The sequence below is a fragment of the Haliotis asinina genome, chromosome 7 (assembly GCF_037392515.1).
Source record: "Haliotis asinina isolate JCU_RB_2024 chromosome 7, JCU_Hal_asi_v2, whole genome shotgun sequence".
NCBI classification, from domain to species: domain Eukaryota; kingdom Metazoa; phylum Mollusca; class Gastropoda; order Lepetellida; family Haliotidae; genus Haliotis; species Haliotis asinina.
The window spans coordinates 10597007-10621104 of record NC_090286.1 but is presented as its reverse complement, the minus strand read 5'-3'; the positions used below and the strand labels follow the sequence as shown (position 1 = coordinate 10621104).

The 24098-nt window shown below is 38.4% G+C and overlaps 1 protein-coding gene across 1 annotated transcript in view; it reads left to right on the top strand.

Annotated features, from left to right (window-relative positions):
* The first annotated feature begins 399 nt into the window (after positions 1-399).
* The window catches only part of LOC137290330 (receptor-type tyrosine-protein phosphatase alpha-like), a 100559-nt gene continuing 76860 nt past the window's right edge, over positions 400-24098 (top strand). Inside the window, exon 1 of the mRNA XM_067821173.1 lies at positions 400-464. Coding sequence (XP_067677274.1) covers positions 410-464 — 55 coding nt within the window. The 5' untranslated portion in view covers positions 400-409. The remainder of the gene's footprint in view (positions 465-24098) is intronic.

Here is a 24098-nt window from a genome sequence, read left to right as displayed (position 1 = left end):
ATAGGTCACGAAAGATCAGTTCTTCACTGCTCACCGTACATAATCACCTTACAAGGAATGTAGGCTGTGTTCTCGTCTGTAGCTACCAAGGTCATGACATGTTCGATGTGCACATTATGACGGCTCCTTGCAACGTCTATCCTGGTTTGAGATACTTTCCTCATCTGTAAATGAGAATTTGCTTTGCATGCTTGGGTTCACCTTGACACAGCTGTATAAATGGGTTTATTAAAGATAACAGATCCTACTCGTATAGCGTGCATTGTTAGAAGCAAATAAAAGACCAATACAGAACGTCAGTGGTGTGTGAGAAGCATGTTGTCGTGAAATCTGACCTTGCAAAAAACCGTCCCGTTGAACAGGTTCGTAATCCAGATCAACTTCCTGGTCTGTGCGTCAGTGTTTCGCAATGGCTGTGAGTGATGGCTTTGTGATTTTACTTGCCAGTTTCAGCCTCGTTTCAGGTAAGTATTTTCTTAGTATACATGTTTCCGCGATACACAGGGTTTCATGGATCTGTTAGTATTTCTAAACTGTTCAGAACCCTAACGTGATTTAAGAGTACCTACACAGAACGGAACAGACAACACTGGTGTTGATCAGTCGATACCTGACTGTTGCTGCACATCATGCCGGAAGATCATAGCACTAAACTGACCCTTCCCCGATTCAGCATTAGAAGACTTCTCACATTTGTCATTGCACAAGTCGTGTCTGTCGTTAGTCATTTGTCACCTGTCGATCATTGCTTAGGCTTGACGCGTGTTACCGCCCCATATTACTTCTTGTCTGAAGTAATCGCCAGCCTTGTTATCGTGTCGACGGCAGGCATAATAGAACTCCTGGGTATTAGAGAAAGCAAACGGCGATGAAGAGCTGGATGCATTGCCATGATGTCACTTTGATTTGTTTGCAGCACTGTGTCCCCATAATGTTGGTTCATAAACCCGAGTGTGGCGGCTACGCTGGTTCATAATTTGGTGGCATATATATGCTAATACAAGGAAATATTGTACATTGTGACGGAAGCACTCAAGACAGCAGGCTCGTCTTGATTTTTTCTTAGTATCAGGTAATAACTTTGGAGTTATTATTATTCCTAGATACAAATCTGATCACTCTGTCATTGCACTATCTCTCTCACATAACGTTAGCAGAGAAGGAGGTAAAGGATAATGGAAATTCCATGCCTTGCTGTTATACCATAATGAATTCATGTTCAGTCTCATGTTCAGGGGATTTTATGCGAAACAAAACTTGAACACGCAGATGATGAACAAGTCAACGACAATGTTGGTCCAATGACTTGGACCATAAAGATCTCTAACGGTTTATTCTTATAGACATTACTTCTGAAAATACAAGGATTTTCATCATTGATAGGAAATGGATAAATGTGACAAAATGTAACAAAATATGAATGAACAAATACTTGGAGACAACTCAAGACTTATACGAGAGTATGAAAATATGAAAGAGGAAAGTAGGGGACACTTTTTTATATAGGAACATGACTTATGTGGTATGAAGGAATACAACCATAAAATTAATTTTGCAACTTGGAGAACAGAGATTATACACATAAAATAATCAATAAAGTGATAAATAGTAATAACTCTGGACGGAATACAAAAAAAGAAATGAGCTAAACATTTTTTATCAGACATTAAATGCAAAGCAAACTGAAACTGACCACCAAGTGTCTCAAAACCTACTAGACACTGTTGATTTCTAAATGAAAAAAATATATCATTTACATTAACAACATTAACTAACAAAACTTAACAATGACTCGTTTCTAAAGACAGTTAAGAAATTAGTGAAAATTGAAAAAAAATCATTGCAAATATGAATGTGACAGCCAACATTTCCAGTAAGAAATGACAACCTTTGATAAATATGAATATACCATCTTCCATTAACTGAACTAATGACACATATTCAAAATGTTTTCTTCACTAGTATCATTATTACCACTACTACTCAGCGTGTTATTTACCACACTGTGATTTCTGTACAATATGTTATGTAAATGTATTATTTCATGATCTTTCATAAAAATTAGTACACTTTCTTCTCTTGCATCAGTTTGTTCATCAGTATAGCTACCTTGTATGAACTGTATGAACTTGTACGTTCTTGTACGAACATGTAACCATATACAGTCCCCGGTATGGTGATATACCTTCAGTTGTTGGTGATCTATGTTGTCGGTGGTTTATATTGTATTGTCTTCTTTAATTCCTTTTTTTAGTTGTATGTGCTAGTTTTATGTTCATATCTAGTGCTTTTATTGTCCTTCGATTACAGGTGTTTACGTTCTCAATTTATTGATTTTAGCATTAATATAGATTAAAATGTTCTCGTCACGATATGGCTGGAATGTTGCCGATGGGACGTTAAATATTAACTCACTGTAACCATATTTAACATATCGCTGTATCTGTTACTGTAACCCTGGGGTACTGAAATAAAAACTGAAAAGGCATGGGTCATCGGAGAAATGAAAGGGAAATACGAGAAACTTTCAAAGTTAGACATGGCCGATAAACCTCAGAGTTTGCCACGTACTTCATCGAACGGTACAAAATTAGTTTAAAAGTTAGTTTACTACATATTTATAGAGAACTTCAAACCAAAGTTGCTTATCTAAATCAATTCACCTGGATTTAGATATGTAAACTAAATGTGCTTACATCGCCAGCCTTGTTATTGTGTGGATGTCATTCATGACAGAAAACGTTGTCTGTGAATGAATGCATACAGAGTTAACGAAAACGAGAGCAACGTCATAAGACCACTTCACTGAAAGGGTGATTGGGTTGCGTTTCATTTATAAATGTGGCAGGTTAAGAAAAAAAGCTATGTGTGCAAATATTGACTCACTCACGGTCCCCCAAACTTATGCATACTGGCTGCGACACTTTATCTCAACAACGTATGTTTATAAACCCGTCTGTGGAGGTTGTGAGTGAGTGAGTGAGTGAGTTAATATTTAACGTCACATCGGCAATGTCGCAGCCATATCGTCACGAGAACATATATGACAAAAAAGAATACATATGGAAAATATGAAGAACCTGTCGACGAAGGACAGTAAAACCACTAGATTATCACAGTTAGTATTAAAACTAGCGTGGAAACTTAAAAAATAATAGTATCACTATTTGGACAGTACAATATAAAAACAGGCTATAGATCGCCAACAACAAAGGGTAGATCACCATACCAGGGACCATGGGGACTTACAGTACCTCTGCTACCTGCATGGTCCCTGGCTGGATTTACACCATCCCCTCAGCTGTTGGCGATTGTATGCAAGATTAGCCACAAATTAAAATGACACATATTCTACGATTAAAAAAAGTAGAAGATTCAATCTGACTTAAACCGTTTTGGGACTGACGTATCCTCTCAGGAGGACAATAATTTTACGGTACTTCAACCCCCTTCGAGGATACAGCCACTAACAATCTTAGCTGCTAATTAAACTTCCAATCATAAAATACTTATTTATTTACATGTCAGTCAATAAATTCAATTCTTTTAAAAATGCAATAATTAAATGAGAACGTACGTTACTAAAAAGGTCCTTCATAGTTCTTGATTTAAAATAATTGTCCCTTGTGATGGAATATTCAACACAGTCAAGTAAGACATGCTTGACCGTGATGATTTCATCACAAGGGATGCAGAACGGAGGAGCTTCACCTTTCAAAAGATATTCATGCGTATACCTAGTGTGGCCAATACGACATCGTCGTAGTATGACCTCTTCAAATCTGGACCGACAACCCAAGTAGGTGTAACCAACATATGGTTTTATTGCATGTAATTTATTGATACCTACTTGGGTGTCCCACTTCTTCTGCATCAGATCACGGATGTAAGATCTAATTGTAGCTTTATAATCAGTATAGGGAATATGAAGTGGTGTCACAGATTTGTGTAGAGCTGCCTTAGCAGCAAGGTCAGCCAAAGTGTTACCTGAGATTCCAACATGGCTGGGTAACCAACAGAAGACGATGTCGTATTGGCCAGTCGCAAGATAGTTTTAAAATTCAATAATTTCTATTAAAAGTGGATGTTTACATGCTAGGTGTTTAATAGCCTGAAGGCAAGAAAGAGAGTCTGAATAGATTATGTACTGTTTATGTTTAGGATGTCTTTGGATATATTTAAGAGCTGTTAATATGGCGTTAGCTTCTGCTGTAAAACTAGAACTATTATCTGGTAATCTAGACGATATTGTTCTGGATCCAATTACAGTGGCACAAGCCACTGCGCCACCGTCCTTGGACCCATCTGTAAATAAGGATTTATAATTGCTATATTTATGTTTCAATTGATTATATACTTATTTGTATTGTAATTCATTAGTTTCTGATTTTTTAAAGGTAGTTAATGTTAGGTCGGCATAAAAAATTGCCAAGGAGGAGAAGAAAGAAGACGGGAAGGAGCTATGTTTTCCAGCTCAATGCCAGCCGAAGAAAGAAAGGGTTTAATTCTGTGCCTGAGAGGTGGAACAAGAGAAGACTTTTTGTTGTACAAGTCCTCGTAGAGAGGATTGAAGACACAGTTATATGCAGGGTTAGATTCGTTAGAGTATAGCTTTGTTATATATTGTAAAGATAATTTTATACGGCGTTGTGTAAGAGATGGTTCATCGGCTTCAACATACAGACTGTCAACAGGAGAGGTTCTAAAGGACCCAAGACAAAGTCTTAGACCTTGATGATGAACAGAATCTAATAATTTTAAGTTGCTGTTGCAGGCTCCACCATATACGATGGAGCCATAATCAAGTTGAGATCGGACAAGTGATCGATATAGATGGAGGAGGGTAGCTTGATCACCTCCCCATTTAGAATTTGATAGCACTTTCAACAAATCAAGGGCTTTCAGGCATTTAGTTTTCAGAGATCTATATGAGGCAGAAACGTTGGGTGGGAGTCAAAAATTAATCCCAAGAACTTGGTCTCCTTGACAACTTTAATGGGAGTGCAATCTAGAGATAGTTCAGGGTCTTTATGTGGTTTATATTTACGACAAAAATGTATGCAATTAGTTTTGGATTTAGAAAATTTAAAACCGTTTTCAAGACACCATTTATTTATTTTGTTTAAACACAACTGTAACTGCCACTCTATGGTATTCATATTTTTACCACGACAAGAAATATTAAAATCATCCACAAATAACGAACCATCAATAGAATCATTTAAAACTTTCGATAAACTATTTATCTTTATACTAAAGAGTGTGACAGACAAAATACTGCCTTGTGGAACACCCTGATCCTGATTGTAATGATCAGACAGGGTAGAGCCCACTCGGACTTTAAATTGTCTATCATTTAAAAAGTTGGCTATGAATTGCGGCAAACTACCTCGCAAACCGAAGTCATGTAAGTCTCTTAAAATACCATATTTCCAGGTCGTGTCATATGCTTTTTCTAAATAAAAAAAGATAGACACAGCGTGTTGTTTTTTAATTAGTGCGTTTTTAACAAATGATTCCAAACGCACTAGGTGATCGACAGTACTTCTATTTTTACGGAAACCACATTGTATATCAGTGATAAGGCTATTTGTTTCCAAGTACCAAACAAGTCGATTATTTATCATGCGTTCCATGGTCTTACAAACACACCTAGTTAATGAAATCGGACGATAAATGGACGGATCCGTATGATCACGTCCAGGTTTAGGTATTGGTACTACTATGGCATCACGTCAAGAAGAAGGAAATTTCCCGGAAGTCCAAATATCATCAAACATTGATAAGAGTGTCTCTAAACAGGATTCTGGTAAATGCTTCAGGAGTTGTATAATGTATGTTATTAGTTCCTGTAGCAGTGTCATGAGCTTGATCAAGAGCAGTATGGAGTTCATGAATAGAAAACGTTTCATTATAATCTTCCCCATTATCAGAATTGAAATTAATAGTTTTCTTTTCTTGTTTTTGATATTGCTGAAATTTAGGTACATAATTTGAAGAGGAAGAATGCTTAGCAAGAGTTACGATCAGTTTATTCACAATATCTGATTTTATCAGTAAGTAATTGATCTCCATGTTTAAGATGATGGACAATAGATTTAGTACCTTTACCTTTGATTTTCTGCACCATGTTCCACACCTTGGACATGGGTGTCCGAGAATTTACTTTAGATACATAAGTTTGCCAAGATTGGCGTTTGTTCTGTTTAAAAGTACGCCGTGCTTTAGCATTTAAAATTTTAAATTTATTTAAATTATGCACCATAGGATGGCGACGGAAATAATGTTCTGCTTTTTTCCTTGCCTTCCTAGCTTGTTTGCACTCATCGCTGAACCATGGTTTTCTTATGTGTGGAACTACAGAGGACTTTGGTATACACTCATCAGCTATGGAATTCAGTTCATCAGAAAAACATTTAATAGCATCGGGAACGTCAATAAAACGTTCAGGTTTAAGTTTTTCAGCACACAGTGTTTCACATAAAGCCCAGTTAGCCTTTTTTAAAATTTCGTCTTGATGATGGAGGAACATCGGATGGAGTTACAGCTTTTAACATAGTAGGAAAATGGTCACTTCCACAGAGGTCATCGTGGACTGACCATTCGAATTCATTTAATAGTTCTGAAGTTGTCAATGACAAGTGAAGAGCAGAATAGGTCCCTGTACCAGGGTGTAAATATGTGTTGGAACCATCATTATAAATACTTAAATCATTGTCAGAACAAAAGTCCTCCAACAATTTACATTTAGTGTTTATATTTACACTACCCCAGAGTGGGTTGTGCCCATTTAAATCTCCCATTATAATACAGGGCTTCGGGAGCTGATCATATAGAGCTTGAAGATCAGCTCTGGCAAACGTCGAAGACGGCGAAATATAAAGAGAGCATAGCGTAAAAGCTACATGTAAATTAATTCTCACTGCAACAGCCTGCACATAAGTACTAAGTGAACCAGGGCTTTGAATAACGTTTTGTTTGACTAGAATGGCTGATCCACCAGTGGCCCGATCACCCGGAGGTGAAAAACAATGATGTGCATTAAACTGACGAAAATTAAATGTATCTGTTTGTTTTAAATATGTCTCTTGGAGACATATCGCTGAAGGTATACAATCTTGGACTAATAGCTGTAATTCATGTAAATTAGTCCTTAATCCTCTGCGGCACCCATGAAGAGCCACCTCCTCGTGGTGGGTGCTGGGTAACGTTAAGTGCTCTTCTCCCGTGTGGACGCGGGGCAGAATGTGTCCACAGCACCCCATTGCTGGTCGTAAGAGGCGACCAAATTGGGCAACCTGTTTGCCGTGGGTTGCGTCCCGTGTCGGTGGAGGACGGTAGTCTGGTGGTTGAGGGCAGTAGGAGACTGCACATTTTATCTCCTTTTGCTCAACACACCACTTTGGCCCTTACTTCACCTAGACGGGTGGTAGAACTGGCCCAGTTCTATCACTCGGCTGGTCACGCCAAGCCCTGAGCTGAAACTATGATATGCTCAAAACTTTATGAAACTGTTGATTTGATTTTTCATGCTTGGCCAAACTATTTGGACTCCATAATTTCAAATGTATCATGTTATGTATGTTTTTGCCTAGAGTCGTATGCCCAGAAGGCGGTGGCTCATGGGCCAATCTGGTAGACTGATTATCTATTTAATCCTTCTGCTGGAGTATATCATCCCAGTATCCTTCGTGCTGCAAGTTGGAGATCCACTTGTATATAGCATTGTCTTTATGATACTCCGTGGTGGGTGGGGAGCTGGGGTGATGAATCTTTAATATTTCGACATGGCTCTTGAAACCCCCTTGAAAAAAAGCGTCAACTTGACAATGATCATGGTGCGAATGAAGGTTGCATAAGTCTTACACAAGTTGAGTACTGGCCGAGATTTCTGGTTCTAGAATCTCCGGACAAGCAGCCTATCAAACTGAATCCATTTGCGATTTCGAAAGGAGTGTATGGTATAGCAGGAGATGTTAAGACTATCAAACGTATGAGGTCTGGATCACTTCTCACTGAATGTGCCAAAAGACAACAAGCCACCAACTTGCTGTCTGTTGATTCCTTAGCTGGTCTCCCTGTTTCTGTATCTGTTCACAGGTCACTTAATTCAAGCAAAGGCATTGTAAAGGACCGTGATCACCTCCTAGATGATATGTCGGTGCTTGACATAGTTTGTGAGTTAAAAGTTCAAGGTGTGACAAATGTGAAACGTTTCACTCGGCGCCAAAATTCAGACGTACTTAACACAAACACATACCTGTTTTCTTTCGTCTCTCCATCTCCACCCAAAACTATCAAAGCAGCTTATTGCAGCCTTACAGTTGAACAATATATACCCAACCCACTGAGGTGTTTTAAGTGCCAAAAGTTTGGTCATGGGGTAAATTCATGCAAAAGTAATATTACTTGTGCCCACTGTGGTGAGAAATCACATGTTACTGAGGACTGCGATAGCAACTTTAAAAAATGTGTTAACTGTTCTGGTGAGCATTCGTCCTCGTCAAAAGAGTGTCCCATATGGAAACGAGAGATGCAGATTAATAAAATCAAAACTGTTCAGAACATTACCTACAATGAGGCTAGAAAACTTGTACGTTCCTATGATACTAATGGTTCCTATGCCTCCGTAACTAAAAGACCAGCATTGATAACATCTTCTATTGGCTGCCAAACAGATTTGACGTGGATGCATTCCATTAATCCAGAACCCTCCTGTATGTCCGATTCATGCACACAAACTACTGCTGAGCCTTCTTCAGCTGTACAGATTCCTGTATCGTCTCCTGCTTCTGTAACCCCAAATCAACAAACAGGGGTACAGAATGACTCAGCACCAAATTCACATTCCAAGAAAGGAAAACATGCTTTATCCAGATATAAAAGTGACTCATCTCGAAACAATGAAATGAGTAGAGCATCAAAAGGTTCTGATGATCCCATCAAACTTTACAATAAATTTGGATCATTTGAAGGGATAGACGTTTCAGAGAGCATCCCTCAGAGAACAACAAGTTTGTCGCCTAAACGTAATGGGAGAGCGAGATCTCCAATTAATCCGCCTTAGAGATGAAAAGTTCTCAGCCCTTGATTCAGTGGAATTGCAGAGGACTAAAGAGTAACTTAAACGAAATACAGTTACTCATACAAGATCTTAAACCGTCAGCATTATGTCTCCAAGAGATATATCTAAAAAATACAGATAACTTTAATTTGAGACAATATAGTGATTATCATTCTTTTTCTCCTGTGGGAGATAAAGCTACTGGAGGCGCTTCTATTTTGGTTCATGAGAGCGTCATTCATAGCCCTGTCACTCTAAATACAAATTTACAAACTGTTGCTGTTCGTCTCACTTTACATATGGCCCTGACACTGTGCAGCTTGTATATACCTCCCTCGTCAAATATTCAACAATCAGATCTTCAAAATCTATATGATCAACTGCCGAAGCCATGTCTCGTCATGGGTGATCTTAACGGACACAACCCACTTTGGGGAAGTGTCAACACAAATACTAAAGGTAAAATCATCGAGGAATTCATATCCGATAATAACTTATGTATTTGTAATGATGATTCAGCCACTTATTTACATCCAGCTACGGGAACATACTCTTCCCTGGATATATCTCTTGCTGATTCTAATTTATATAATGAATTTGAATGGGAGGTCCATGATGACCTATGCGGTAGTGATCATTCCCCCACCATTCTTAAAGGCATTATCCCAGGGGATGATCCAGCCTTATCCAGGCGAAACTTCTCTAGGGCTGATTGGTCATTATATAACACACTTTGTTCTGAACAATTAAAACCTGATGTTTTCGTGAATAGCGAAGATACTATACAGCTGTTTTCTGATACACTTAATAACATTGCTGACCAAACTATACCAAAGTCCTCTGCAGTTCCACACATTCGTAAGCCATGGTTCAACAATGAATGTAAACAGGCCAGAAAGTGTAGGAAGAAAGCGGAAAAGTATTTTCGCAGACATCCTACTGTACATAATTTAGATAAAGGAAAAATTTTAAATGCCAGAGCTAGACGTACTTTCAAGCAAAATAAGCACCAGTCATGGCGAAATTAAGTTTCTAAAATAAATTCACGCACGCCTATGTCAAAGGTGTGGAATATGATTCAAAGAATAAAGGGCAAGGGTTCTAGATCTACTGTCCACCATCTGAAGGATGGTGATAATTTATTAACTAACAAATCTGACATTGCTAATAAACTTGGCGAAACTCTCGCCACGCATTCATCTTCATCCAATTATGTCCCTGAGTTTCAAAAGTTTCAGAAACAGCAGGAAAAGAAAAGATTAAATTTTAACTCAGACAACGGTGAAGATTACAACGAATTATTTTCACTATATGAGCTACAGTGCGCCCTTGAGCAAGTTCATGATACAGCAACAGGTGCTGATGATATCCACTATCAGCTATTGAAGCATTTGCCCGAATCATGTCTCGAAACGTTGCTTAATATTTTTGATACAATATGAACATCAGGAAATTTCCCAGCTTCATGGCGAAATGCCATTGTAGTCCCCATTCCAAAACCTGGCCGGGATCATAGCGATCCGTCTAATTACAGACCAATCTCTTTAACAAGTTGTGTCTGTAAAACCATGGAACGTATGGTGAATAACAGATTAACTTGGTATCTTGAAACCAATAACCTGATCACAAATATACAGTGTGGTTTTAGGAAAAACCGTAGTACCATTGATCATTTGGTACGTTTAGAATCCTTCGTTAAAAATGCTATAGTAAATAAACAACATGCTGTATCGATCTTCTTCGATCTTGAGAAAGCTTACGATACCACCTAGAAGCATGGCATTTTAAAGGATTTACATGACCTTGGGTTAAGAGGTCGTTTGCCTCTTTTTATATCAGAGTTTTTAAAAGACAGGCAATTTCAAGTCCGAGTGGGTTCAACCCTGTCTGATCATTACAGTCAGGACCAGGGTGTCCCTCAAGGTAGTATTTTGTCTGTCACTTTATTTAGTATTAAGATAAACAGTTTATCCAAGGTTTTAAATGATTCAATTGATGGATCACTTTTTGTGGATGATTTTAATATTTCCTGTCGTGGTAAAAATATGCATACTATTGAACGGCAATTACAGTTGTGTTTAAATAAAATAAATAAATGGTGTCTTGAAAACGGTTTTTAATTTTCTAAGCCCAAAACTAATTGTATACACTTTTGTAGAAAATATAAACCGCATAAAGACCCTGAACTATCTTAAAATGGCACTGCCATCAAAGTTGTCAAGGAGGCCAAGTTCTTGGGTTTAATTTTCGATTCTCATTTAACCTTCTTACCGCACATTAAATCCCTTAAAGCTAAATGCTTGAAGGCACTAGATTTGTTGAAAGTTGTTTCCAACTCAAAGTGGGGAGGGGATCAAACTACCCTCTTACACCTATATCGATCACTGGTCCGTTCGAAACTCGATTATGGCTCCATCGTATATGGTGGAGCCTGCAAAAGCAAGCTTAAACTTCTTGATTCTGTCCACCATCAAGGCCTAAGACTTTGTCTTGGGTCGTTTAGAACTTCACCTATTGACAGTCTCTACGTTGAGGCCGATGAACCATCTCTTACTCAACGTCGCATAAAATTGTCTTTACAGTACATTACTAAATTATATTCTAATGAATCTAATCCTGCATATAATTGCGTGATTAATCCACTTTATGGAAATTTATACGACAAGAGGTCTTCTCTTGTTCCACCTCTTGGGCACAGAATTAAACCCTTTCTTTCTTCGGCCGGCACTGAGCTGGAAAACATAGCTCCCTCCCGTCTTCTTTCTTTTCCACCTTGGCAGTTGGTTAGGCCACAAGTTGATCTAACATTAACTTCATTTAAAAAATCAGAAACTAATGAATTGCAATATAAACAAGAATATAATCAATTAAAAACTAAATATAGCCATTATAAATCTTTTTTTACAGATGGATCCAAGAACGGTGGTGCAGTAGCTTGTGCCACGGTCATTGGATCCAGAACAATATCTTCTAGAATTCCAGGTAACAGCTCCATTTTTACAGCAGAAGCTAACGCCGTACTGACAACTCTTAAATATATTAAAAGACACCCGATACATAAACAGTATATAATCTATTCCGACTCTCTTTCTTGTCTTCAGGCTATTAAAAACATTTCTTGCAAGCATCCACTTTTAATAGAAATAATTGAATTGTATAATGATCTTGCTACTGGCCAATACGACATTGTCTTTTGTTGGTTACCCAGCCATGTAGGCATTTCTGGGAACACAATGGCCGATCGTGCCGCCAAGGCAGCACTCAACAAATCTGTGACACCACTTCTTATTCCCTACACTGATTATAAAGCTACCATTAGATCTTATATCCGTGATCTGATGCAGAAGAAGTGGGACACCCAAGTTGGTATAAATAAATTACATGAGATAAAACCTTACATTGGTTATACCCACTTGGGTTGTCAGTCCAGATTTGAAGAGGTCATACTACGACGATGTCGTATTGGTCATACAAGGTATACCCATGCATACCTGTTAAAAGGTGAGGATCCTCCATTTTGTATCCCTTGTGATGAGAGAGTCACGGTCAAGCATATTCTGCTTGACTGTGTCGAATTCTCCATCACAAGGGATATGTATTTTACAGTTAAAACGATGAAGGATCTTTTTACCAGCGTTAGTTTTCATTTAATTATTGGTTTTTTAAAAGAAATTGATTTTTTGATTGAATTGTGAGCAATATGTTTCTGTAAAAAGATGTATTTTAATAATTGGTAGTTTGGATTCGTAACTAGAATTGTTAGTGGCTGTACCCTCAAAGGGGGTTGAAGTATTGTAAAATTATTGTCCTCCTGAGAGGGTACGTAAGTCCAAAAACATTCATAGTAAATTTAAGTCTACCAGGCTTTTAATCGTAGTATTCCTGTTGTTTTAATTTTGGCTAGCATATTGTACACTCGCCAGCGGCTGAAGGGATGGTGTAAATCCAACTAGCGTCCATGCAGGTAGCAAAGGTACTGTAAGTCCCCATGGTTCCTAGTATGGTGATCTACCTTCTGTTGCTGGCGATCTATAGCCTGTTTTTATATTGTATTGTCTGAATATTGATATTAGTTTTAACTTTCCAAGCTAGTTTTAATTCAAATTGTGATACTGTAGTTGTTTTACTGTCCTTTGTCGACAGGTTTTATAACACACATATATTCCTTTTCAGTGGTTTGTTCCCGTCACGATATGGCTGAAATATTGCCGATGTGACGTTAAATATTAACTCACTCACTCACCCTAGTGTGGTGATCTACCTTCTGTTGTTGGCGATCTATAGCCTGCTTTTATATTGTATTGTGTAAATAGTGATATTGGTTTTAACTTTTCATGCTGGTTTTAATTAAACTTGTGATATTCTAGTTGTTTTTCGTTGACAGATTTTTAGAATTTGCATATATTCCATTTAAGTGTTCATTTAAGTGTCCTCGTCACGATATGGCTGAGATATTGCCGATGTGACGTTAAATATTAACTCACTCACTCACCCAATTACGTGAAAATGAAAATATCAATAGGAAAAGGTAAAGGGATACTATGACGTCTTGGCACCCGTGGCGAGCCACCTCCTCGTGGTGGGTGCTGGGTCACGCTAAGAGCTCGCCAACACCCCCGTAGTGGACCCGGGGGGATATTTGGTCCACCAACCCGTTTGCCGTGGGTTGCGCCCCGTGTCGGCGGAGGAAGGGATCCTGGTGGTTGAGGGCAATAAGAGCTTGCAACCGTGTTCCTGTTGCTCAATACACCACTTTGGCCCTGACTTCGCCTAGACGGGTGGTCGAATGGGCCCGGTTCGACCAATCGGCTGGTCATGCCAAGCCCTGTGCATGGAATCTATGTATATTTATCATTGCACAAGTATAATTTGAAATTGATGTAATTTTGGTCTTGGTTATATTTTTATAAACATGTTTGATTTGAATTCTGACGTTCAAAACTTTACCTAGAGTCGTATGCCCAGAAGGCGATGGCTCATGGGCCAATCTGGTGGATCAATTATTCATAATTCTTCTGCTGGAGTATATCATCCGGGTATCCTTGGTGCTGCAGGCTGGAGGCCCGCTTGCTTTAGCATTGTCCTTGTGATACTCCGTGGTGGGTGGGGAGCTCGGATGATGAAACCTAAATAACTCACCATGGCTTACGAAACCCCCACTAAAAAGAGTAAACGTCCTCTTGAAAATGACCCTGTTGATGACCTCAGAACGTCTAAACACATTGACTACTGGCCACGTTTTATTGTCATTGAGACCAAAGATAATGCACCTTTAAAGTTAAACCATTTTGCGGTGTCTAAAGGTATTCAAGGCATTGCCGGTGATGTAAAGAACATTAGAAAATTACGTTCTGGTGCACTGTTGATCGAGTGCGCCAAAAGGCAACAGTCAACAAACCTTTTGAACACTGACACTTTCGTTGGCACTCCGGTTACTGTCACGGCCCACAAAACACTGAACACGAGCAAGGGAATCGTACGTGATCGAGATCGCTTACTGGCAGACATGTCTGAACTTGATATCGCTTCCGAAATGAAAGAACAGGGTGTATTATATGTCAAACGTTTCACAGCCCGTAAAAACAACACAACTATTCAAACTAATACCTATCTGTTTTCTTTCTCATCACCTAGTGCTCCAACATCACTTAAAGCTGGATACTGTAATATCAGTGTGGAAAAGTACATTCCGAATCCCCTTCGGTGTTTCAAATGCCAAAAGTTCGGCCACGGTGTCAATACTTGCACATTGTCTGTTGTGTGTGCTCACTGCAGTGAAAAGACACACACAACAGAAGATTGTGACAGTAACGTCAAAAAATGCACCAACTGCTCAGGCGACCACTCCTCATTTTCAAAACAGTGTCCTGTTCGGAAAGAGCAAATGCAGATAAACAGAATAAAGTTTACTCAAAATATCTCCTTTTCTGAGGCAAAAAAAATGGTAAAGAGGTCTGATCTTCCAGAAAGTTATGCTACAGTGGCAAAAACTTCATTGGAGTCTACCCCTAAAATAACAAAATCATCCACAGGCTGCCAAACTACCTTGACTTGGGTAAATTGTGATTCTCCACAGCATTTGTACCCTGCCATATCATCTCAGACTGAGGAATCACTTCCTAGTACCTCAAAGTCTTCTTCTGATCACAAATCATCTCAGTCACACTCAAAAGTCTCAATCGACAGCTGATAGTCAACAAACTGTGAAAAGTAAACCGAAGCCAAAGCCTGATGCTTCAAAACAACAAAGTGGCAGAGCTCCTAAAGGGTCACAGAACAAAATTCAACTGTTTAATAAATACGGGTCTCTTGAAGACATGGACATTTCTGAAAACGTCCATTCTAGGGCACATAGCTTGTCGCCCTCGACAAGAGTGCGGGGTAGATCCCCAATAAATCCCCCCAAAAGACAGTTTATTCTAATAATATTATACAGTGGAACTGCAGAGGATTGAGGACTAATTTACATGAATTACAGCTATTAGTCCAAGATTTTACACCTTCAGCGATATGTCTCCAAGAGACATATTTAAAGCAAACAGATACATTTGACCTTCGTCAATTTAATGCATATCATTGTTTTTCACCTCCGGGTGATAGGGCCACTGGCGGATCATCCGTTCTAGTCAGACAAAACGTTATTCAAAGCCATGTTTCACTTAATACTAATATGCAGGCTGTTGCAGTGAGAGTTACTTTACATGTAGCGTTTACGCTATGCTCTCTTTATATTTCGCCGTCTTCGACGTTTGCCAAAACTGATCTTCAAGCTCTATATGACCAGCTCCCGAAGCCCTGTATTATAATGGGAGATTTAAATGGACACAACCCACTCTGCGGTAGTGTAGCTACAAACACTAAAGGTAAGTTATTGGAGGATTTTTGTTCTGACAATGACTTATGTATTTATATTGATGGTTCCAACACATATTTACACCCTGGTACAAGGACTTATTCTGCTCTCGACTTGTCATTGACAAATTCATAACTATTAAATGAATTCGAATGGTCAGTCCACGATGACCTCTGTGGAAGTGACCATTTTCCTACTAAATTAAAAGCTGTAACTCCATCTGATATTCCTCCATCATCAAGACGGAATTTTAAAAAGGCTAACTGGGCTTTATATGAAACACTGTGTGCTGAAAAACTAAAACCAGAACGTTTTATTGACGTTCCTGATGCTATTAAATCTTTTTCTGATGAACTGAATTCCATAGCTGATGAGTGTATACCAAAGTCCTCTGTAGTTCCACACATAAGAAAACCATGGTTCAACGATGAGTGCAAACAAGCTAGGAAGGCAAGGAAAAATGCAGAACATTATTTCCGTCGCCATCCTATGGTGCATAATTTAAACAAATTTAAAATTTTAAATGCTAAAGCACGGCGTACTTTCAAACAAAACAAACGCCAATCTTGGCAAAATTATGTATCCAAAATATATTCTCGGACACCCATGTCCAAGGTATGGAACATGGTCCAGAAAATCAAAGGTAAAGGTACTAAATCTACTGCCCATCATCTTAAACATGGAGATCAATTACTTACTGATAAATCAGATATTGCTAATAAACTGGGTGAAACCCTTTCTAAACACTCTTCCTCTTCAAATTATGTACCAAAATTTCAGCAATATCAAAAACAAGAAGAAAAGAAAACTATTAATTTCAATTCTGATAATGGGGAAGATTATAATGAAACGTTTTCTATTCATGAACTCCATACTGCTCTTGATCAAGCTCATGACACTGCTACTGGAGCTGATAACATACATTATCAACTCCTGAAGCACTTACCGGAATCCTGCCTTGAAACTCTTCTCAATGTTTTTGATGCTATTTGGACATCGGGTAACTTTCCTCCTTCATGGCGTGACGCCATAGTAGTACCAATACCTAAACCTGGACGTGATCATACGGATCCGTCCAATTATCGACCTATTTCACTAACTAGCTGTGTTTGCAAGACCATGGAACGCATGATAAATAATCGACTTGTTTGGTACTTGGAAACAAATAATCTCATCACAGATATACAATGTGGTTTCCGTAAAAACAGAAGTACTGTCGATCACTTAGTGCGACTGGAATCATTTGTGAAAAACGCACTCATTAATAAACAACATGCTGTGTCTATCTTTTTTGATCTTGAGAAGGCATATGACACAACCTGGAAATATGGCATACTGAGAGATTTACATGATTTCGGTTTGCGAGGTCGTTTGCCTGAATTCATTGCTAAATTTTTAAATAACATGCAATTTCAAGTCCGCGTGGGTTCTACCCTGTCTGATCATTATACTCAGGATCAGGGTGTTCCACAAGGCAGTATTTTGTCAGTCACTCTTTTTAGCGTCAAGATCAACAGTTTATCTAAAGTTTTAAACGATTTAATCGATGGATATTTATTTGTGGATGATTTTAATATTTCTTGCCGCGGTAAGAATATGCATACTATTGAACGGCAACTGCAGCTGTGTTTAAACAAAATTGATAAATGGTGCCTTGAAAACGGTTTTAAATTTTCTAAATAAAAAAACAATTGTATACACTTCTGTCGTAAATACAAACCCCATAAAGAACCAGAGTTATTTCTCAGTGGTACCCCCATCAAAGTCGTCAAGGAGGCCAAGTTCTTGGGACTTATTTTCGACTCACATTTGACCTTTTTGCCACATATTAAATCCCTTAAAGCCAAATGCCTGAAGGCACTCGATTTATTAAAGGTTGTTTCAAATTCAAAATGGGGAGGGGATCAATCTACCCTTCTTCACTTATATAGATCACTGATTCGATCTAAAATTGATTACGGCTCCATCGTATATGGTGGCGCTTGTCAAAGCAACCTAAAACTACTTGATCCTGTTCACCACCAAGGCCTAAGACTTTGTCTTGGTTCTTTTAGAACCTCTCCTATCGACAGTCTATACGTCGAAGCTGATGAGCCTTCTCTCAACTTACGTCGTATCAAACTATCTTTACAATACATTACAAAATTAGTTTCTAATGAGTCTAACCCCGCATTTAATTGTGTTTTTAATCCTCACTATGAGGATTTGTACAAAAAGAAATCTTCTCTTGTTCCGCCTCTTGGTTTAAGAATAAAACCACTTATTTCTGCTGCCAGCATTGAGCTGGAAAACATAGCTCCTTCCCGTCTTCTTTCTTCTCCTCCTTGGCAGTTGGTTAGGCCACATGTTGACCTAACATTAACATCACTTAAAAAATCAGAAACGAATGAATTACAGTATAAACAAGAATATAATCAATTGAAACATAAATATAGCAATTATACATCCTTATTTACAGATGGGTCCAAGGACGGTGGCGCAGTCGCTTGTGCCATTGTCACTGGATCCAGAACAATATCTTCTAGGTTTCCAGATAATAGTTCTATTTTTACAGCTGAAGCTAACGCCATATTAACAGCTCTAAAATATATTCAAAGACACCCTAAACGTAAACAATATATAATCTATTCTGATTCTCTTTCTTGCCTTCAAGCTATTAAAAATGTATCATGTAAACATCCACTTTTAATTGAAATAATTGAATTGTATAATAATCTTCCTACTGGCCAGTACGACATCGTCTTCTGTTGGTTACCGAGCCACGTAGGCATTTCTGGTAACGCAATGGCTGATCTTGCTGCTAAGGCAGCTCTGAACAAATCTGTGACACCACTTCTTATTCCTTACAGTGATTACAAAGCCACCATTAGATCTTATATCCGTGGTCTGATGCAGAAGAAGTGGGACACCCAAGCAGGTATCAATAAATTACATGAAATAAAACCGTATATTGGTTACACCTACTTGGGTTGTCAGTCCAGATTTGAAGAGGTTATTTTAAGACGATGTCGTATTGGCCATACTAGATATACTCATTCATACCTTTTAAAAGGTGAGGATCCTCCAGTTTGTATCCCTTGTGATGAGAGAGTTACAGTCAAGCATATCCTGCTTAACTGTGTTGAATTCTCCATCACAAGGGATAAGTATTTTACAGTTAAAACAATTAAGGATCTTTTTACCAGCGTTAGGTCTCATTTAATTATTGATTTTTTAAAAGAAATTGATTTTTTGGTTGAATTTTGAAATTGTGTTGTGTAAATAGATGTATTTTAATTATTGGAAGTTTGGATTTGTAACTTGAATTGTTGGTGGCTGTACCCTCAAAGGGGGTTGAAGTATTGTAAAATTATTGTCCTCCTGAGAGGGTACGTAAGTCCAAAAACATTCACAGTAAATTTAAACTTTCCACTGTTCTTAGTCGTAGTATATCTGTATTTTTAATTTTTGGCTAGATATGTCTAAAGTGCTAACAGCTGAGGGGATGATGTAAATCCGACTAGGCTCCATGCAGGTAGCAAAGGTACTGTAAGTCCCCATGGTCCCTAGTATGGTGATCTACCTTCAGTTGCTGGCAACCTATAGCCTGATTTTATACTGTATTGTCCGAATAGTGATATTAGTTTTAAACTTTCCACACTATACAATTATAGACTGGTGATGAGGTCAATACCTGTTTTTATGGACCCGCGAAAAGCAATATTGACCGAGGACGAAGTCCGAGGTCAATATTGCTTTTCGCGGGTCCATAAAAACAGGTATTGACCGAATTCACCAGTCTATAATTGTTTTATTATGTAATTACAGAAAATGAACTTCTAAAAACCAAAACATAATCATTCAGTCAAGAAAAGTAATTTTATTTCCACTACAAACCAATAACCTTACGTCAACAATACTGTGACAATACAAAGCTCATTTTACTGGTGTTGGTAGAAATTGTAGTTAATAGTAACATTGCAGCCATGCATTACAGGTCCGGGCATTCGGGTCAAGCAGTTATGTACCATGCTGCTCTGCATCTGCACATTAGGCTTAATTGCAGAGTCAGTAGTTTCATGAACATCAATTGTTTCCAGAAGTCTGTCAAAGTCAACATCATTCAGGAAGTTATTGATATCATCAACAGGCGCGGCAGCATCACAGGTTTTCTCAGCTATGGTTGCTGACATTTTCTTCTTGGCTTTCTCATCTCATACATCCTCCCTCTAGCACGGTCTCCGTCATCTTGATGGTTCTTAGTCTGTTCGTCCGTGCACATGTAAACAAACATGTCTCCCTCAGCGTCCGTGGTAACCGCTAGGTCTGTTACCCTTAGTGCTGCCAGGTTCTCTCTCCCTCTCCTTCCAAAGTGAAGCATTATATCCAGGAACACCTGATCGTCAAATATTAGGTCTAATTAATGGATTTATAGAATCATGATTGATCAATATTTATACTCATTAAAATTGTAAATACATTGAAGTGTAGTGCATCAAAAACAGTTTGATTACATAACGATTTTTGTATTTGTCTATTCACCTTGTATTGTAGAAATACGGGACTGTCATCACTGCAAACGTAGTCGTACAGTTTAATCAGATCTGCGTCGGCTATGGGGGCATGATGATTTACTTCGCCGAATCCAGTGCGCTTCAATTCTTTTCCCATCGCCTTGAAAGTCTTGCTTGATGTCTTGAAATCTGCGCCTCGTATTATGTCCATGTCAGGTCTTGTTTTTTCGATGTACCTCTGTATTCCATGTCTGTAGGCCATGAGCGTTGATTTTTTGTATTTTTCTCCTTTTTCGGTCCTTGCTTCTAGGTAAAACTCTGATAAAATAGCGTCAAGATCTTCAGGGGTGAGATTTTCAAATTCGATAGTTTTGCCCTTTTGGCTCAGGTATTCCCTAAAACACGTATCGCCGTTGAAGTGGCCTTCTTTGTGTTTTTGGCTTCAACATTTTCCAAAATAATCTTTTTTTCAGTATCCGAAAGTTCAGCAAAACGAGTTTGTTTACTTTCTGTCATCTCAGCGTTACGAATGAAGCGTAACGGGAATTCCGTCAAGCAAAGCTATCTCATTGGTTGAATCATAGGGAAGTCCTCATCCGGGTCTCTCAAAATCTATTTTTAGTAACTCAAGTCAATACGAATATTGGTCGGACCTGGGTTGGAGTCAATATGCTTTTCTGTCGACGGTCACGTGACCGCCTCTGGACCAATCAAATAGCCAGGAAAATGTGCGTACATAATAATAGTTTTAATCTCATTTGTGATATTCTAGTTGTTTTACTGTCCTTCGCTGACAGGTTTTTATACAATACATGTATTTCATTTCAGTATGAAATGTTCTCGTCACGATATGGCTGAGACATTGCCGATGTGACGTTAAATACTAAGTCACTCACTCACTATGACGTCTTACAAATGAAAAAAGAAAATCGCTGCATTATTTGCTCCCTTCGTGGTTTATTATTTGCAAGCTTGACTTTTCATTAAATATTAACATATTTACGTTGTATTATTTGAATAATATAATACATTCCATATTCATAAACAGCATGATTGTATCTTTCTAATGATGTGTTATATGTAGTAGTGATAATGATTTATGAACTTGTACGAAAACGGTGGTAGAATCTGTACCGAAACGTCGCCTTATCGTAATAAAGAAGTTGTTATCCATAAGGTTTGTCAGTCTTGTATTCCCCAACTTCTAAAACACCACTCAAAGAAGACATCCATCAAAGTGTTAAAGGAGGCCAAGTTCTTGAGTCTAAGTTTTGAATCCCATATGACATTTCTGCCACATATTAAATCTCTCAAAGATAAATGCCTGAAGGCGCTCGATTTGTTAAAGGTTGCCTCCAATTCAAAGTGGGGAGTGGATCAAACTACTACTCCTTCACTTATATAGATAACTGGTGCGATCTATATAAGTGAAGTTGACTATGGATCGAACGTATACAGCGGAGCTAGCAAACTACATGATTCTGTCCATCCCCATTGGGTCTCTCAGAACTTCACCTGATGACAGTCTTTACGTTCAGACCAGTGAGCCATCTGATATACAATGCGGCACAAAACTGTTTTTGCAATACATAACCAAATTATGCGCTAATGAATCTAACCGTGTCTATAACTGTGTTTTCAATCCACTTGCTGAGGATTTATACAACAGGAAATCGCCTCAAGGGCACAGAATAAAACCATATCTTTCTTCGGCCTGCATTGAACTGGAACATATAGCTCCTTTCCGTCTTCTGTTTTTTTCACTTGGTAATTGGTTAGGTGACCTACCATTAGCTACATTGATAAAATCAGAAACAAATGACTTGCAATATAGAGAAGTATATCATCAATTGAAAACCAAATATAACAATTACAAATCCTTATTTACAGACGGGTGACGGACGTTGAGGCAGTAGCTTTTACCACTGTCATTGGATCATTTATAGGCAGGATTAGATTAGTCAGAGTATAGTTTTGTGATAGATTGTAAAGATAATTTTATACAGCGTTGTGAAAGAGATGGTTCATCTGCATCCATGTAGATACTGTCAACAGGAGAGGTTCTAAAAGACCCCAGACAAAATCTTAGACCTTGATGGTGGACAGAATTTAATCAAGATTAGAACAGACCAATGATCGATATAGATAGAGGAGGGTAGCTTGATCACCTTCCCATTTAGAGTTTGAAACCACTTTCAACAAGTCAAGTGCCTTCAGGCACTAAGTTTTAAGGGATTTAGTATGAGGCAGAAACGTTAAATGTGAATCAAAAATTAATCCCCAGAACATGGCCTCCTTGACTACTTTGATGTGAGAGCCATCTAGAGATATTGCAGGGTCTTTATGTGTTTTGTATTTACCACAAATACGCATGCACTTAGTTTTCGATTTAGAACATTTAACGTCGTTTTCAAGAAACCACTTATTTATCTTGTTTAAATACAACTGCAACTGCCGTTCAAAAGTATACATATTTGTATTGCGACAGAAAACATTAAAATCATCCACAAATAAGGATCCATCAATTGAATCGTATAAAAAAAAGATAAACTATCTATCGTTATACTAAAAAGTTAAACAGACAAAATACTGCCTTGTTGAACGCCCTGTTCCTGATTGTAATGATCAGACGGTAGAACCCAGGCGTAGTGAAATAAAAAATTCTGCCAAAAATTCTGCAGGAACAGAAAATTCGGCCAGAAATGTCTACAGAAAACAATTTCGACAGAAATTTCTGCAGAAATGCATTTTCAGAGCCAGTTTGTGAGCTTATTAAAACGTGAACACACTGGCACATGTGTTCATCTCCTCGAGATCTTTCCAATGATATAAAATATGTCTTTGTAGCTTGCTCAATTCTGTGTGTAAAGTTAGGACTCGCTAGCCATTCCAAAGTTGTCCCGTCCGGCCTTCTTGGAAACATATTTTCTCCAAGACTGACGCTTATTCTGTTTAAATGCGCATCGAACACTGGCAACAGACAACTATTTTTCTACTTTCTTCCTACTTTTTCTGGCCTGCTTACAGTCGCCATCAAACCATGACTTGGGAATGTATGGGTTTACAGAGGACTTAGGAATAGTATCTTCAGCAAATTTGTTCAGTGTCTCCGAAAATAACAGGATTGCATCATGGGCTTCCTTGAAAAATTCTGATTTCAATTTGTCAGTGAACCTAGTCTGAAATAAAGTCTAGTTAGCCTTAGAAAAATTCCATCAAGACGTCGGTGGATCATCAGTTGGATTTATAGTAGTGATCACTGTCGGAAAATGGTCACTTCCATACAGGTCATCATGAACTGACCATGAAAATTCATTAAGCGATTACTTACGAAGATCAGTTATTCGTTATGTCATTCTGTAAGTAGAATATATTTCTTGGGCATTTTCAGGCACTGTTACAAACGTTGCGCTGATGAAAGTCGCGTGGATGAGTTCAACCTTCGATCAAAACCATGCCGCCAACAAAGCTGTCGATGGAGACACAACTGCTGATTTCAGCCATGTAGTCCACACTGCGACGGGGCATAATACCGCCTGGTGGAAGGTGGATCTGGTGACACCAGTACAATCAGCACGGGTTACTCTGTACTTTAGAACTGACTGTACGTATAGACTAATTGACGTAATTCATATGAAACAGAATCCATCTGTTGATATCTATTTTGATACCACTGTGCTATAGGTGG